The 17,776-nt window shown below is 47.7% G+C and overlaps 1 protein-coding gene across 22 annotated transcripts in view; it reads right to left on the bottom strand.

The window, feature by feature from the left end:
* The window catches only part of LOC129853240 (transient receptor potential cation channel subfamily M member 3-like), a 260,173-nt gene that overhangs the window by 59,631 nt on the left and 182,766 nt on the right, over positions 1-17,776 (bottom strand). For 21 of the 22 annotated variants that reach the window (XR_008759107.1, XM_055919053.1, XM_055919055.1 and 18 more), the window contains 2 exons: positions 9,602-9,776; positions 9,268-9,391 (listed from right to left, as the gene is read on the bottom strand). Coding sequence is in view for 21 of the 22 variants with exons in the window: in XM_055919053.1 (XP_055775028.1) it covers positions 9,268-9,391; positions 9,602-9,776 (299 nt within the window). In the remaining variant the exon portion in view is untranslated. Of the gene's footprint in view, positions 1-9,267; positions 9,392-9,601; positions 9,777-15,126; positions 15,257-17,776 lie in introns of all 22 variants that reach the window. The other variant, XM_055919075.1, reaches the window with a different exon arrangement.

Genomic DNA, 17,776 nt, shown 5'->3' with positions numbered 1-17,776 from the left:
TGTAGGGGGTATGGTGTAGGGGGTAGTGTGTAGGGGCTAAAGGGATTGTTTCTGAACAGTGTAGGGGGTAGGGGGTAGGGGCTAAAGGATTGTTTCTGGACAGTGTAGGGGGTAGTGTGTAGGGGCTAAAGGGATTGTTTCTGAACAGTGTAGGGGGAAGGGTGTAAAGGGGTTGTTTCTGGACAGTGTAGGGGGTAGGGTGTAGGGTGTAAAGGGGTTGTTTCTGAACAGTGTAGGGGGTATGGTGTAGGTTGTAAAGGGGTTGTTTCTGGACAGTATAGGGGGTAGGGTGTAGGGTGTAGGGGCTAAAGGGATTGTTTATGGACAGTGTAGGGGGTAGGTGCTAAAGGATTGTTTCTGGACAGTGTAGGGGTAGGGTGTAGGGTGTAGGGGCTAAAGGGATTGTTTATGGACAGTGTAGGGGGTAGGTGGTAAAGGATTGTTTCTGGACAGTGTAGGGGGTAGGGTGTAGGGTGTAGGGGCTAAAGGGATTGTTTATGGACAGTGTAGGGGGTAGGTGTTAAAGGGGTTGTTTCTGGACAGTGTAGGGGATAGGGTGTAGGGTGTAGGGGCTAAAGGGGTTGTTTCTGGACATTGTAGGGGGTAGGGTGTAGGGTGTAGGGGCTAAAGAGATTGTTTCTGGACAGTGTAGGGGGTAGGGTGAAGGTTGTAGGGGCTAAAGGGGTTGTTTCTGTACAGTGTAGGGGGTAGGGTGTAGGGGGTAGGTGCTAAAGGATTGTTTCTGGACAGTGTAGGGGGTAGGGTGTAGGGGGTAGGTGCTAAAGGATTGTTTCTGGACAGTGTAGGGGGTAGGATGTAGGGGTTAAAGGGTTTGTTTCTGGACAGTGTAGGGGGTAGGGTGTAGGGTGTAGGGGCTCAAGGCATTGTTTCTGGACAGTGTAGGGGGTAGGGTGTAGGGTGTAGGGGCTAAAGGGGTTGTTTCTATACAGTGTAGTGGGTAGGGTGTAGGGGGTAGGTGCTAAAGTATTGTTTCTGGACAGTGTAGGGGGTAGGGTGTAGGGGGTAGTGTGTAGGGGCAATAGGGATTGTTTCTGGACAGTGTAGGTGGTAGGGTGTAAAGGGGTTGTTTCTGGACAGTGTAGGGGGTAGGGTGTAGGGGGTAGGTGCTAAAGGGGTTGTTTCTGGACAGTGTAGGGTGTAGGGTGTAGGGGCTAAAGGGGTTGTTTCTGGACAGTGTAGGAGGTAGGGTGTAGGGGCTAAAGGGGTTGTTTCTGGACAGTGTAGGGGGTAGGGTGTAGGGTGTAGGGGCTAAAGGGATTGTTTCTGGACAGTGTAGGGGGTAGGGTGTAGGGTGTAGGGGCTAAAGGGGTTGTTTCTGGACATTGTAGGGGGTAGGGGCTAAAGGGGTTGTTTCTGGACAGTGTAGGGGGTAGGGTGTAGGGTGTAGGGGCTAAAGGGATTGTTTCTGGACAGTGTAGGGTGTAGGGTGTTGGGAGTAGGGGCTAAAGGGGTTGTTTCTGTACAGTGTAGGGGGTAGGGTGTAGGGGGTAGGTGCTAAAGGATTGTTTCTGGACAGTGTAGGGGGTAGGGTGTAGGGGTTAAAGGGATTGTTTCTGGACAGTGTAGGGGGTAGAGTGTAGGGGCTAAAGGGGTTGTTTATGGACAGTGTAGGGGGTAGGTGCTAAAGGATTGTTTCTGGACAGTGTAGGGGTAGGGTGTAGGGTGTTTGAGCTCAAGGCATTGTATCTGGACAGTGTAGGGGGTAGGGTGTAGGGGGTAGTGTGTAGGGGCTAAAGGGATTGTTTCTGAACAGTGTAGGGGGTAGGGGGTAGGGGCTAAAGGATTGTTTCTGTATAGTGTAGGGGGTAGGGTGTAGGGGCTAAAGGGATTGTTTCTGAACAGTGTAGGGGGTAGGGTGTAAAGGGGTTGTTTCTGGACAGTGTAGGGGGTAGGGTGTAGGGTGTAAAGGGGTTGTTTCTGAAAAGTGTAGGGGGTATGGTGTAAAGGGGTTGTTTCTGGACAGTATAGGTGGTAGGGTGTAGGGTGTAGGGGCTAAAGAGATTGTTTATGGACAGTGTAGGGGGTAGGTGTTAAAGGATTGTTTCTGGACAGTGTAGGGGGTAGGGTGTAGGGTGTAGGGGCTAAAGGGATTGTTTCTGGACAGTTTAGGGGTAGGGTGTAGGGGGTATGGTGTAAAGGGATTGTTTCTGGACAGTGTAGGGGGTAGGGGCTAAAGGGATTGTTTCTGGACAGTGTAGGGGTAGGGTGTATTTTTTTTTTTATTCGTTCCAGTCTTTGGCAGCAGAGAACTGGAAGGAAAGGCGGCCAAACGATATGTTGGCTTTGGGGATGACCAGTGAGATATACCTGCTGAAGCGTGTGCTATGGGTGGGTGTTGTTATCGTGACCAGTGAGCTGAGATAAGGTGGAGCTTTACCTAGGGTAGACTTATAGATGACCTGGAGCCAGTGGGTCTGGCGACAATTATGTAGCGAGGGCCAGCCGACTAGAGCATACGGGTCGCAGTGGTGGGTGGTATAAGGGGTTTGGTAACAAAACGGATGACACTGTGATAGACTACATCCAATTTGTTGAGTAGAGTATTGTAAGCTATTTTGTAGATGACATCGCTGAAGTCGAGGATCGGTAGGATAGTCAGTTTTACTAGGGTAAGTTTGGCGGCGTGAGTGAAGGAGGCTTTGTTTGCGAAATAGAAAGCCGATTCTAGATTTGATTTTGGATTGGAGATGTTTGATATGAGTCTGAAAGGAGAGTTTGCAGTCTAGCCAGACACCTAGGTATTTGTAGTTGTCCACGTATTCTAGGTCAGAACCGTCCAGAGTAGTGATGCTAGTTGGGCGGGTGCGGGCAGGGAACGGTTGAAAAGCATACATTTGGTTTTATTAGCGTTTAAGAGCAGTTGGAGGCCACGGAAGGAGTGTTGTATGGCATTGAAGCTCGTTTGGAGGTTAGTTAACACAGTTTCCAAAGAAGGGCCAGATGTATACAGAATGGTGTCGTCTGCCTAGAGGTTGATCAGGGAATCACCCGCAGCAAGAGCGACATTGTTGATATATACAGAAAAAAGAGTCGGCCCGAGAATTGAACCCTGTGGTACCCTCATAGAGACTGCCAGAGGCCCTCAGATTTGACACACTGAACTCTGTCTGCGAAGTAGTTGGTGAACCAGGCGAGGCAGTCATTTGAGAAACCAAGGCTATTGAGTCTGCCGATAAGAATACGGTGATTGACAGAGTCGAAAGCCTTGGCCAGGTCGATGAAGACGGCTGCACACTACTGTCTTTTATCGATGGCGGTTATGATATCGTTTAGTACCTTGAGTGTGGCTGAAGTGCACCCATGACCAGCTCGGAAACCGGATTGCACAGCGGAGAAGGTACGGTGGGATTCGAAATGGTCAGTGATCTGTTTATTAACTTGGCTTTCGGAGACTTTAGAGGGCAGAATGGATATAGGTCTATAACAGTTTGGGTCTGGAGTGTCACCCCTTTTGAAGAGGGGGATGACCGCGGCAGCTTTCCAATCTTTAGGGATCTCGGACGATACGAAAGAGAGGTTGAAAAGACTGGTAATAGAAGTTGCAACAATGGCGGCGGATAATTTTAGAAAGAGAGGGTCCAGATTGTCTAGCCCAGCTGATTTGTACGGGTCCAGTTTTTGCAGCTCTTTCAGAACATCTGCTATTTGGATTTGGGTGAAGCAGAAGCTGGGGAGGCTCGGGCAAGTAGCTGCGGGGGGTGCGGAGCTGTTGGCCGGTGTTGGGGTAGCCAGGAGGAAAGCATGGCCAGCCGTAGAGAAATGCTTATTGAAATGTTGGATTTATCGGTGGTGTCCGTGTTACCTAGTCTCAGTGCAGTGGGCAGCTGGGAGGAGGTGCTCTTATTCTCCATGGACTTTACAGTGTCCCAAGACCTTTTGGAGTTAGAGTTACAGGATGCAAATTTCTGTTTGAAAAATCTAGCCTTTGCTTTCCTGACTGACTGTGTGTATTGGTTCCTGACTTCCCTGAACAGTTGCATATCGCGGGGACTATTCGATGCTATTGCAGTCTGCCACAGGATGTTTTTGTGCTGGTCAAGGTCAGTCAGGTCTGGAGTGAACCAAGGGGCTATATCTGTTCTTAGTTTTACATTATTTGAATGAGGCTTGCTTATTTAAGATGGCGAGGAAATTACTTTTAAAGAACGACCAGGCATCCTCGACTGACGGGATGAGGTCAATATCCTCCCAGGATACCCGGGCCAGTTCGATTAGAAAGGCCTGCTCGCAGAAGTGTTTTAGGGAGCGTTTGACAGTGATGAGGGGTGGTCGTTCGACCGCGAACCCATAGCGGATGCAGGCAATGAGGCAGTGATCGCTTAGATCCTGATTGAAAACAGCAGAGGTGTATTTGGAGGGAAGTTTGTCAGGATAATATCTATGAGGGTGCCCATGTTTACGGATTTAGGGTTGTACCTGGTGGTTTCTTGATAATTTGTGTGAGATTGAGGGCATCTAGCTTAGATTGTAGTACTGCTGGGGTGTTAAGCATATCCCTGTTTAGGTCACCTAACAGAACGAACTCTGAAGATAGATGGGGGGCAATCAATTCACATATGGTGTCCAGGGCACAGCTGGGAGCTGAGGGGGGTCTAAAACAGGCAGGCAACAGTGAGAGACTTATTTCTGGAGAGATTAATTTTTAAAATTAGAAGCTCGAACTGTTTGGGCATAGACCTGGAAAGTATGACAGAACTTTGCAAGCCATCTCTGCAGTAGATTGCAACTCCTCCCCCTTTGGCAGTTCTATCTTGATGGGAAATGTTGTAGTTGGGTATAGTGTAGGGGGTAGCTGTTAAAGGTGTTGTTTCTGGACAGTGTAGGGGGTAGGGTGTATGGGGGTAGGGGGGTTGTTTCTGGACAGTGTAGGGGGTAGGGGGTTGTTTCTGTACAGTGTAGCGGGTAGGGGGGGTTGTTTCTGGACAGTGTAGGGGGTAGGGGGTTGTTTCTGGACAGTGTAGGGGGGTTGTTTCTGGACAGTGTAGGGGGTAGGGGGTTGTTTCTGTACAGTGTAGCGGGTAGGGGGGGTTGTTTCTGGACAGTGTAGGGGGTTGTTTCTGGACAGTGTAGGGGGGTTGTCTCTGGACAGTGTAGGGGGTAGGGGGTTGTTTCTGGACAGTGTAGGGGGGTTGTCTCTGGACAGTGTAGGGGGTAGGGGGTTGTTTCTGGACAGTGTAGGGGGTTGTTTCTGGACAGTGTAGGGGGTAGGGGGGTTGTTTTGTGGACAGTGTAGGGGGTAGGGGGTTGTTTCTGGACAGTGTAGGGGGTTGTTTCTGGACAGTGTAGGGGGTTGTTTCTGGACAGTGTAGGGGGTTGTTTCTGGACAGTGTAGGGGGTTGTTTCTGGACAGTGTAGGGGGTTGTTTCTGGACAGTGTAGGGGGTTGTTTCTGGACAGTGTAGGGGGTTGTTTCTGGACAGTGTAGGGGGTAGGGGGGTGTTTTGTGGACAGTGTAGCGGGTAGGGGGTTGTTTCTGGACAGTGTTGGGGGTAGGGGGTTGTTTCTGGACAGTGTAGGGGGTTGTTTCTGGACAGTGTAGGGGGTAGGGGGTTGTTTTGTGGACAGTGTAGGGGGTAGGGGGTTGTTTCTGGACAGTGTAGGGGGTTGTTTCTGGACAGTGTAGGTGGTAGGGGGTTGTTTCTGGACAGTGTAGGGGGTTGATTCTGGACAGTGTAGGGGGTAGGGGGTTGTCTCTGGACAGTGTAGAGGGTAGGGGGGTTGTTTCTGGACAGTGTAGGGGGTAGGGGGTTGTCTCTGGACAGTGTAGAGGGTAGGGGGGTTGTTTCTGGACAGTGTAGGGGGTAGGGGGTTGTCTCTGGACAGTGTAGAGGGGTAGGGGGGTTGTTTCTGGACAGTGTAGGGGGTAGGGGGTTGTTTCTGGACAGTGTAGGGGGTAGGGGGTTGTTTCTGGACAGTGTAGGGGGTTGATTCTGGACAGTGTAGGGGGTAGGGGGTTGTCTCTGGACAGTGTAGAGGGTAGGGGGGTTGTTTCTGGACAGTGTAGGGGGTAGGGGGTTGTTTCTGGACAGTGTAGGGAGTAGGGGGTTGTCTCTGGACAGTGTAGGGGGTAGGGGGTTGTTTCTGGACAGTGTAGGGGGTAGGGGGTTGTTTTGTGGACAATGTAGAGGGTAGGGGATTGTCTCTGGACAGTGTAGGGGGTAGGGGGTTGTCTCTGGACAGTGTAGGGGTTAGGGGGTTGTCTCTGGACAGTGTAGAGGGTAGGGGGTTGTCTCTGGACAGTGTAGAGGGTAGGGGGGTTGTTTCTGGACAGTGTAGGGGGTAGGGGGTTGTTTCTGGACAGTGTAGGGAGTAGGGGGTTGTCTCTGGACAGTGTAGGGGGTAGGGGGTTGTTTCTGGACAGTGTAGGGGGTAGGGGGTTGTTTTGTGGACAATGTAGAGGGTAGGGGATTGTCTCTGGACAGTGTAGGGGGTAGGGGGTTGTCTCTGGACAGTGTAGGGGGTAGGGGGTTGTCTCTGGACAGTGTAGGGGGTAGGGGGTTGTCTCTGGACAGTGTAGAGGGTAGGGGGGTTGTTTCTGGACAGTGTAGGGGGTAGGGGGTTGTCTCTGGACAGTGTAGGGGGTAGGGGGTTGTTTCTGGACAGTGTAGGGGGTAGGGGGTTGTTTCTGGACAGTGTAGGGTGTAGGGGGTTGTTTCTGGACAGTGTAGGGGGTAGGGGGTTGTTTTGTGGACAGTGTAGAGGGTAGGGGATTGTCTCTGGACAGTGTAGGGGGTAGGGGGTTGTTTTGTGGACAATGTAGAGGGTAGGGGGTTGTTTCTGGACAGTGTAGGGGGTAGGGGGTTGTCTCTGGACAGTGTAGGGGGTAGGGGGTTGTCTCTGGACAGTGTAGAGGGTAGGGGGGTTGTTTCTGGACAGTGTAGGGGGTAGGGGGTTGATTCTGGACAGTGTAGAGGGTAGGGGGTTGATTCTGGACAGTGTAGGGGGTAGGGGGTTGATTCTGGACAGTGTAGGGGGTAGGGGGTTGTCTCTGGACAGTGTAGAGGGTAGGGGGGTTGTTTCTGGACAGTGTAGGGGGTAGGGGGTTGATTCTGGACAGTGTAGGGGGTAGGGGGTTGTCTCTGGACAGTGTAGAGGGTAGGGGGGTTGTTTCTGGACAGTGTAGGGGGTAGGGGGTTGATTCTGGACAGTGTAGGGGGTTGAGTCTGGACAGTGTTGTGGGTAGGGGGTTGTTTTGTGGACAGTGTAGAGGGTAGGGGGTTGTTTCTGGACAGTGTAGGGGGTAGGGGGTTGTTTCTGGACAGTGTAGGGGGTAGGGGGTTGTTTCTGGACAGTGTAGGGGGTAGGGGGTTGTCTCTGGACAGTGTAGGGGGTTGTTTCTGGACAGTGTAGGGGGTTGTTTCTGGACAGTGTAGGGGGTTGATTCTGGACAGTGTAGGGGGTAGGGGGTTGTCTCTGGACAGTGTAGGGGGTAGGGGGTTGTTTCTGGACAGTGTAGGGGGTTGTTTCTGGACAGTGTAGGGGGTAGGGGGTTGTTTTGTGGACAGTGTAGGGGGTAGGGGGTTGTTTCTGGACAGTGTAGGGGGTTGTTTCTGGACAGTGTAGAGGGTAGGGGGGTTGTTTCTGGACAGTGTAGGGGGTAGGGGGTTGTTTCTGGACAGTGTAGGGGGTTGTTTCTGGACAGTGTAGGGGGTAGGGGGTTGTTTCTGGACAGTGTAGGGCGTAGGGGGTTGTTTTGTGGACAGTGTAGGGGGTAGGGGGTTGTTTTGTGGACAGTGTAGGGGGTAGGGGGTTGTTTCTGGACAGTGTAGGGGGTTGTTTCTGGACAGTGTAGGGGGTTGTTTCTGGACAGTGTAGGGGGTTGTCTCTGGACAGTGTAGGGGGTTGTTTCTGGACAGTGTAGGGGGTTGTTTCTGGACAGTGTAGGGGGTAGGGGGTTGTTTCTGGACAGTGTAGGGCGTAGGGGGTTGTTTTGTGGACAGTGTAGGGGGTAGGGGGTTGTTTTGTGGACAGTGTAGGGGGTAGGGGGTTGTTTCTGGACAGTGTAGGGGGTTGTTTCTGGACAGTGTAGGGGGTTGTTTCTGGACAGTGTAGGGGGTTGTCTCTGGACAGTGTAGGGGGTTGTTTCTGGACAGTGTAGGGGGTTGTTTCTGGACAGTGTAGGGGGTAGGGGGTTGTTTCTGGACAGTGTAGGGGGTAGGGGGTTGTTTTGTGGACAGTGTAGGGGGTAGGGGGTTGTTTTGTGGACAGTGTAGGGGGTAGGGGGTTGTTTCTGGACAGTGTAGGGGGTTGTTTCTGGACAGTGTAGGGGGTAGGGGGTTGTTTCTGGACAGTGTAGGGGGTTGATTCTGGACAGTGTAGGGGGTTGTTTCTGGACAGTGTAGGGGGGTAGGGGGTTGTTTCTGGACAGTGTAGGGGGTAGGGGGTTGTTTTGTGGACAGTGTAGGGGGTAGGGGGTTGTTTTGTGGACAGTGTAGGGGGTAGGGGGTTGTTTCTGGACAGTGTAGGGGGTTGTTTTGTGGACAGTGTAGGGGGTAGGGGGTTGTTTCTGGACAGTGTAGGGGGTTGATTCTGGACAGTGTAGGGGGTTGTTTCTGGACAGTGTAGGGGGTAGGGGGTTGTTTTGTGGACAGTGTAGGGGGTAGGGGGTTGATTCTGGACAGTGTAGGGGGTAGGGGGTTGTTTTGTGGACAGTGTAGGGGGTAGGGGGTTGATTCTGGACAGTGTAGGGGGTTGATTCTGGACAGTGTAGGGGGTTGTTTCTGGACAGTGTAGGGGGTTGTTTCTGGACAGTGTAGGGGGTTGTTTCTGGACAGTGTAGGGGGTAGGGGGTTGTTTCTGGACAGTGTAGGGGGTAGGGTGTAGGGGTAGGGGGTTGTTTCTGGACAGTGTAGGGGGTAGGGTGTAGGGGTAGGGGGTTGTTTCTGGACAGTGTAGGGGGTAGGTTGTAGGGGTAGGGGGTTGTTTCTGGACAGTGTAGGGGGTAGGGTGTAGGGGTAGGGGGTTGTTTCTGGACAGTATAGGGGGTAGGGTATAGGGGGTAGGGTATAGGGGGTAGGGTATAGGGGGTAGGGTATAGGGGTAGGGTATAGGGGGTAGGAGCTAAAGGGGTTTTCCTCCTGCTTCCTCCTGCTCTCCTTAATAATCCCCATCACACTGGTGCTTGAGACTTTACACAGGTGCAGGTGATGATAAATAATAAATACATTGAGGGATGAGACATGAAAAGAGAACAGAGACAGCCGGTATATGTTTCCATGGTGACCCGGGAGCAAGTGTGAACACTCACCAACTCCTTCTTCTTCATGCATTCCATGAGGATGATGAAGAGGTGTTGGGCTTGGGTCCGGCTGTACGTGAATGTCTTCTGTATGGTCACCAGCAACTGGTCCCTCAGAGTCTCATTTATGATCCTGATGAGAAGGAGGGATAGGGAGAAGGAGAAGTGTAAAAGAGACCTGGAGCCAAAACTTTAATTCAGATTTACGTTTAGCATAAGTATTTAGCATAAGTATTAGGACTGTATTTGGGAAACACTAAAAATGCATCTTACTATACACATTTTTGGAATGCATCCCCGGCAATACAGTAGCAAAACTTTGTATCTGATATATGACACGTACCCTCCCTCCTCGGAGTACTTGTGCCCAAATGCCAGGATGTCTGAGGCACGCCCGCTCCCGTCACACACCACCACGGGGACAGGCGGAGTGTCCCTCAGGTACTCCAACACGATGGAGATCACATTAGGACCCCCCTCCACTATCAGAGCCACCACCGGCACTCCCTGACCAATACCTACAGAGAGAGGGGAGAGGAAGGGCAGAGGACGGGGGGTAGAGAGAGAGCAAGAGAGAGAGAGGGAGAGAGAGAGAGAGGTGTGACTGACAACATTTCAACGGGGTCCATGTTGCGTGCTGTTCCCCGATTCAACAAGTGCCCCTACATCTCACCTCTCAATAAAAATAGAACTGCTACCAACTGACAAATCTGGGACACACGTGTTAAAAATAGTCGGCAGTCGGCAGCACACTGGTGTGTCTTGATTCTGAGAGAGTTTCCTATTTCGCTGGGTTTTTCTGAGAAATTAACGAAAGCACAGATCTGCACTGAGCCGCATAGAAGCCCTGGAGCGAGCACCCTCCTACTGCACAGAGGGACAGCCTCATGCTGGCTAATCAGAAGCTATTAACAGTCATTAGAGGTAATTAACAGGTGGGTTCTGGTGCTCACACACAGGCCTGCCTGGGATAATGGACCTGGAAAGAGAAAGGATGCAGCCCTACAGTACCAAACCCCCACAAGGACGCCCAGTTCCTTTGTCACTGCTTCTCTCTTTCTGTCTCTCTGTCTCCCACTTTCTTTCTCTCGCTCCAACCCACTCTCCGTCACTGTCTCTCTCTCTCCCACTCCCACCCACTCCTTCTCTCTCCCTCTCTATCACTCTCTCTCTCTCTCTCTCTCTATCTCTCATTTGGCTGCCACCCATCAGTGTTTTGACTCAAATTTAAAAGCTGTGTCCTGCCAGATCCTCCCTCCCATCCTAGCCTTCATAATTTCACTGGGGAAAGGTGGGCCAACGACTCAGGGCCGCTCACACACGTGCCATCATTGTGTCTCGCTTGCTACAGGCACAGTTACATAAAGAAGGACCTATTTTAGGGGCTCGTCTACGTCAAAGCCCAGAACACCAGCACACTGTCAGACAGAGGAGAATAAGAACAGAGGAGCGATAGTCTTCTCTTTTCAAATCGGTTTTACTTGACTTCTTCTGTTAGTCTTCACCTCTGCATGTGTCACAATAATGACTGCTGAGCTTTGGCGGTCATCTCCAGAACCTGAAGGGATTACGCTCCAATTGAAAGACGCCAACGTGCAGATGAGGAAGGGAAAGCACAGCTGTGTCATTGCTAATTGGCTAGACAGAGAGAAAGAGAGCGCATGGTAGTGGTGAGTGCGGGTCAGCTGTTTGTTCACCCGCACCCGTCTGCAATTGCTAATAACCCATCCGCAACCACCCCAATATACTTGATAAAGTGAAACTCTGAGGCCAGCACACAACCCTAACCCGCTAATATAGAAGATGAGCTACAGTCAAGAGATTTAGAAATGCTTCTGCTTATAATTTCCGACCTTTAGGGAGGCTATTTGTAAGTCAACTTGTCTATAATTAGATACACGCAGCTTCTCTTCTGTTACTATATGTGGCCCTAGAAGACTAAATAAACCCTTCCTCACCAGAATGATGTCATAAAACAATATAATGAATTATTTATTTATTTATTTAGGGAAAACTCAATTAGACCAGGGTCTCATTCCCAAGGCGTCCTGATCACAGCAACACAACAACCAATAGTTTCATGCCCTGATCTGTTTGACCTGTCCTTGCGATTGTCTCCACCCCCTCCAGGTGTCGCTTATTTTTCCCAGTGTATTTATCCCTGTGTTTCCTGTCTCTCTGTGCCAGTTCGTCTTGTATGTTCAAGTCAACCAGCGTGTTTTTCCCGTGCGCCTGCTTTTCTATTCTCTTTTACTAGTCCTCACGGTTTTGATCTTTGCCTGTTTTTCTGGACTCTATTTCTGCCTGCCTGGCCATTCTGCCTGCCCTGGCCTCAAGCCTGCCTGCCATTCTGTACCTCTGGAACTCTGATCTGGGTTGGACCTTTTGCCTGTTCCTTTTGAATTGTTAATAAATATCTTGGACTCTAACCTTCTGCCTCCTGTGTCTGCATCTGGGTCTTACCTTGTGCCCTCATAATAGAATGTAAAATAAAACAGCAATCAATAGAAAACAACATTTAACAAAAACAGTTACATTCCTCTGCTACTAGGTCCTCACTCAACACTCTAAACTGCCCGAGCGGCACCAGAACGTCTAATTGTAATGAGTTCTATAAATTGTTCCAGCAGTGAGGCGCATTAAAACTAAAAGCAGATTTGCCTAATTCGGTAGAGACCCAAGGAACCTCGAGTTAACCAACTCTGTGAACGGGTTTGGTGATTAGTGTTTTTATACTTCAACAACGAAGTTAAGTCAGAAGATTGTATAGTAGAGCTTTGTAAACAAAGAGGGAATAGTGAAGTGATCTATGGGAATTCAATGAGGACAAGCCAACCTTTTGATACAGGATGCAGTGATGAGTATTAAAACTGTCACATGTGATAAAGCGAAGGGCGCTATGGTAGACAGTATCCAAAGGTTTAAAAGCAGTGGCTGCTGCATTCTGGTAAATTGTTTCACCATAGTCAAGTACTGGCAGAAAAGTTGACTGTACAATCTGCTTCCTGCTGTTAAGGGAGAAGCAAGATCTATTTCTAAAAAAAGAAGCCAATTTTAAATCTTACTATAGCTTTTTAACTAGCTCATCAGTATGTTTTTGTTTTATGCTAAATCCTTGTCAATCTAAAAGCCCAGATATTTCTAGGCGGGAACCCGATCGATGGGACAACCATTTAATTAATACATATGTAGTCCATCTGATTTTAATTTATTTTTTGCGAGAATTTGAGAACAACATATTTCGTTTTTCCCACATTAAGTGCAAGTTATAAAATTGAATGCTTCAATCTAGTTGACATTGGGAAAGTTTTCTGTCATCTCTACTTCTTTTGTGGAGAAAAGATGTCAGGGACCGGGGAGAAAAGGCAATAACTCTAAAGAAAACAGGAAAGATTTTCTGTGCAAAATGTCCAAATGACATCAGTTTGACCAGTTGTAAGGAAATAGAAAGCAGTGAGAAAATGACCCAAAATGTTTCGGATAAGATTTCAGTACGGCTTGGATGCATAACTTATATGGTTGAAATAATATCAGCTTTTATGACACAGATAAATATAGCACCTCTACATATGGTATCTAACTGCGCATTCGCATTCCCTCAAGATGCTGAAAGAAATAACTCCTATTTCTCCACTTCTGTTCCCGAGTCAAAATGTACTGTAGCCTACAATTTGTTGTATCATTTACCAGCAAGAAATGCTCAATTCTGCAGGAGTTAATATTAAAAGTGCAATATGCAGAAATTACGCCATTTCCTAGTTGCTAACATTTTAATAGTTTGCATAATTTCTGTTTATGTAGAGAATCATTGTACCACCTGAACCGCTGTGAAATATATTTTGAATAACCCAAAATATTGTGATTTCAGCTGTTTGATGCTGGTGTACAAAACCAAAAGTAAAAGATGCAAAAGTGAAACGTATGAACTGGAAGCACAGAAATAGCCACATAGAACAGATCTTAAACATCTTAGACTTGCTTTCAATGAGAATGACAGATCTATAACTCCCATTTCTATGTGAATTTTGTCAGTAGCCCAAAAAGTTAAATATTGCAACTTTAAGGCTATGTGAGAGGTTATAACCCATCTGAACAATAGGCTACAGTTCCCTTAATGTGTCATAGGCCTATTTGAAGTTCCCGTCTTGAGACGGTCAAATTTTTATAGCGCCTCACAATAATCACACATAACATAACACACACTGCTATCATCCTCTTTTACCACTTCACCAAACATGACTTTTCTGGCACTCACTTCTCTTTATTTTCAACTCTCCATTTCACAGCTTTTCTCTTTTTGAATTCAATCCCGACATTGTCCTTTCTGCCTCAGTGGATCGACAATAACCTTTTCTGCCTGATCCCAAAAGCATTTGGTGAATGGTGTGTAGGCTATTTGGTACACGTAGAGTTAGGCCCTGAATCTTGGGCTTACGCACCAATGCCAAGTAACCTAAAATAATGAAATAAAAACCTATGTAGCCTATAGATATAAATTGCAAAAGAATGATACATTTCTGGATTTTTTAAGGTATTGTTTTCTCTTTACTCAACACACCCACCCGCCATCCACACGATATTTTGTGACCCTAAACTAACCCAACTGTGGATATAGCCGCGGGGACTGAGGGATATGAGTCAACCCGCCCATCACTAGAGCGTGGTACCTGCATACGCCACATTGCACAACACAATCAAAGAGCAGGAGTAGACTGCACTCACAGTACGTGTGGTCCTAAAGCCAGTTCATATGTCTGAGGGTTAGAGCAAGATTTGTGTAACTGGCAATGCTGACAGTTCTGCAAGTTGCTTTAGATAAAAGCGGTCTGCTAAATGACCATGTTATATTGTTATTATATGAATATCTATGGTCTCTCAGGTAGAGTGGGGACCTCAGAATGAGCATTCATTCTTAAATCACGTCACATTAGAAACAGATGAAAAGTTAGCTTTGTGCTCTTCGCTGTGTAGGGTTGAAAAGATTTGAAAATAGCTTTACAAAATGGACCAAATGCTAAATAATTTAAAAAAATAACTAATCTGCCATAGCTGTATGGGGAGATGGAATCCATTTTTTGGACGAGAATACTCTCGAGTCTATGGAGTGGAACGTTGTGCTTTGCAAGACGAGTCATTGTCAGCACACACTGTATTTCACTACCCCCTCTGATCACGTTTCCACAACAGCCCACAGTCATGTTGATGAAATAACACCAGGGCATTTAGAACCGGACATTGAATAGATTCCATTACAGATGCCAGTACCCCATCAATAATGGATAACAAATCACATGTTCACTATCATCCGGTTTATATAAGAGAAATCCTTTGGGGTTTTCCGTATCAGATTAGTGGAGGCTTTACTAGTGATAGGTCAGAGTGGCTCGTAACTGGAGCAGATCGATCCCTTCCTCTCATTGAACACTCTCCACACACCCACCTCTATGTATCTACTGTCTTCCCTCTCTCTCTGACGTCTATGGCCCCTGCTCACAGCTCTTGAGTGAGAGAGAGAGAGAGAGAGAGAGAGAGAGAGAGAGAGAGAGAGAGAGAGAGAGAGAGAGAGAGAGAGAGAGAGAGAGAGAGAGGAGAGAGAGAGAAGAGAGAGAGAGGAGAGAGAGAGAGAGAGGAGGAGAGAGAGAGAGAGGAGAGAGAGAGAGAGAGAGAGAGAGAGAGAGAGAGAGAGAGAGAGAGAGAGAGAGAGAGAGAGAGAGAGAGAGAGCCCAGAAGAGGGGAGGAGGAGAGGAAAAGTGCGAGCCTCACCAGCCCCCAATATCTATCTTTAGTCCGGGAGAGAGGGAGGGAGGGTTGTGAGGGGGACACATGTAACATGATTAAACGGACCTCATTATGGAGCCGTTGACTCACCCAGAGAAACATTAGCATGGCTGGAGGAGGTTTCTCTATGTGGGTCGTTTTCACACATCTAGGCCTTCCCTCGTCATCCACACTGCACTCGCTAGCACCTATTTCCCCAGAGTGGACTGGCAAATTGGAGCTGTGAAAGTATTAAGACATGAAAGGTAGAGAAGAGAAGGTCAGAGGCAGATGTAAAGGGCCGATTCTACAACGCCACCGCTCCATTTCGATTAGTTATGTCTCTGTCACACTTTGACTTTCCTTGTTCTTCTGTTCTCTTCTGAATATAATCCATTCGTTTCTATTTTTGCGTTGTGTAGGCGCTGCATTTGAGATAAGATAATTAGTTGGGTTGGGGGACACTTTCTTTTCAGAGGAATAGGGATAAGATGGGTGAGAGTGTCAAAGGGCTACAGAACAAATTTGAACCCATGTCGACACAGGTATGGCTGTTCGTGGAGTTGGTGGCACTAACCGCTAGAACACCAGATTGTGGGACATTGTCTACTGCAAAATGACACCCATTACAAATATTGGGCTACTCTGAAAATATAGTTTACAAGCTACCAATTACTTCACTAAAGCTACCTTTATTAAGAAAAATATAGTTTAATGTACTTAACTAAAAACTACTTTGTGAAAGATTATTATATGTAAATCTGAAATGTCATAGACTACAAATTGCTAAATGTATTTAGTTTATTAAACACAAAAAACTATGTTTCAAGTAATAATTAGGCAGGTCTGATGCCAAGTATTGCCTACTCACCCATGTATTATTTTAGCAAAAAAGTTATAATAGTTAGCCACACCACTACTGTACAAAGAAAAAATTACTTAAAGTAATTAAGTACTAAACATACTTCCTAGATTTGAATTTATTTCAAATACCACCAGGATAAAGCCAAATGTAGTTAAACTACTAGTAGAACTACATGTATGTCACTACTTCCCAATACATGGTCACAGCAGCTTCCCTACTGATTTACCTGGCTGTCTCAGAGTTGACAGTACTGATCTCTCTCTCTCTCTCTCTCTCTCTCTCTCTCTCTCTCTCTCTCTCTCTCTCTCTCTCTCTCTCTCTCTCTCTCTCTCTCTCTCTCTCTCTCTCTCTCTCTCTCTCTCATATTCTCTCTCTCTCTCTCATATTCTCTCTCTCTCTCTCTCTCTCATATTCTCTCTCTCTCATATTCTCTCTCTCTCATATTCTCTCTCTCTCTCTCTCTCTCATATTCTCTCTCTCTCTCTCTCTCATATTCTCTCTCTCTCTCTCATTCTCTCCCCGACTTTCTCTCTCTCTCTCTCTACTCATCCCCACACCTCCGCTGCCGCTTTAACAATCACTGCAATTCCACCATGACAGGTGACAGGCGGTCTTTCACTCACCCCTCCCTAACCCTGTAGTCTCAAACTCAATTACCTGCCAGGCCAGTATGCATGATCTTGTTCCAGCCCAGCACTAGCATACCACATGAAACAAATCAAGGAAGGTGTCTATTAATGATCATGATTGGTTTATTAGTTACATGGGTTGTGTTAGTGCTGGGTTGAATATCCAGTCCCTCCAGTAACTGAGTTTGAGTCCACTGTTCTAACCACTCCAATCATCACTTCCTCTACTTTCCCTCCCTTCTAATATCTCATCAGTCCTGTGCAGTGTTTCCTCTGGAAAAATGTGTAGCAGTGGGGGGAAAAGGTCGTGGAGGGGGCTGAATGGGGGGTCCCTCCTAGACTTCTTATGTAGAAGGACTGTGCAAGGTCCATAGCCTATGCATGGTCTATATTATAAGATATGCTATTAGCAATACACATTGTCACCTGTAGCCCAACTGATGCAGCAAAGTGCAAATAAATAGGCTGATGCATGGAGTTGCTTATCTACATTTACCCTATTGGGCTAATCATTAGCCAGATACCAAACAGATCCCAAATGTGATCTTTTGACTAGTTACGACCAGGAATACGACTTTCCCGAATTGGATCCTTTGTTCGTACTCCCCTGGGCAATTGAACCGAGTATATTATTCGCTAATGTTCCGTCTCTGGATAAAAAAGTTGACGAGCTGAGGGCGAGTTAACCCGACCTAGAATACCTCACAATCAAATGCCGACTGTATTACCTCCCAAGATAATTTTCTTCGGTTATAGTCACAGCCGTGTATATTCCCCCCAAGCCGATACCATGACGGCCCACAAAGAACTTCACTGGACTTTATGTAAACTGGGGATTTTAACAAAGCAAATTTGAGGAAAGCGTTATTGAAGTTCTATCCAAATACTGACTGCAGTAGTCGCGCTGCTAAAACACTCGACCACTGCTACTCCAACTTCTGGGATGCCTACAAGGCCCTCCCCCACCCGCCCTCCCTCACGACTCCATTTTGCTCCTCCCTTCCTATAGGCAGAAAGAGCAAACAGGAAGTACCCGTGCTAAGGACTATTCAATACTGGTCTAACCAATGGGAATCCACGCTTCAAGATTGTTTTGATTAGGGTAGCCTCCGAGAATAACATTGACGAATATACTGATACGGTGACTGAGTTTATCAGGAAGTGTATAGGAAATGTTATACCCACTATGACTATTAAAACCTACCCTAACCAGAAACCGTGGATAGATAGCAGCATTCGCGCAAAACTGAAAGCCCGAAACATCGCA

This window comes from Salvelinus fontinalis, chromosome 4 (assembly GCF_029448725.1).
Source record: "Salvelinus fontinalis isolate EN_2023a chromosome 4, ASM2944872v1, whole genome shotgun sequence".
Taxonomy (NCBI): domain Eukaryota; kingdom Metazoa; phylum Chordata; class Actinopteri; order Salmoniformes; family Salmonidae; genus Salvelinus; species Salvelinus fontinalis.
Note: the sequence above shows the minus strand (reverse complement) of the source record. Positions and strands in the feature narration are given on the sequence as shown.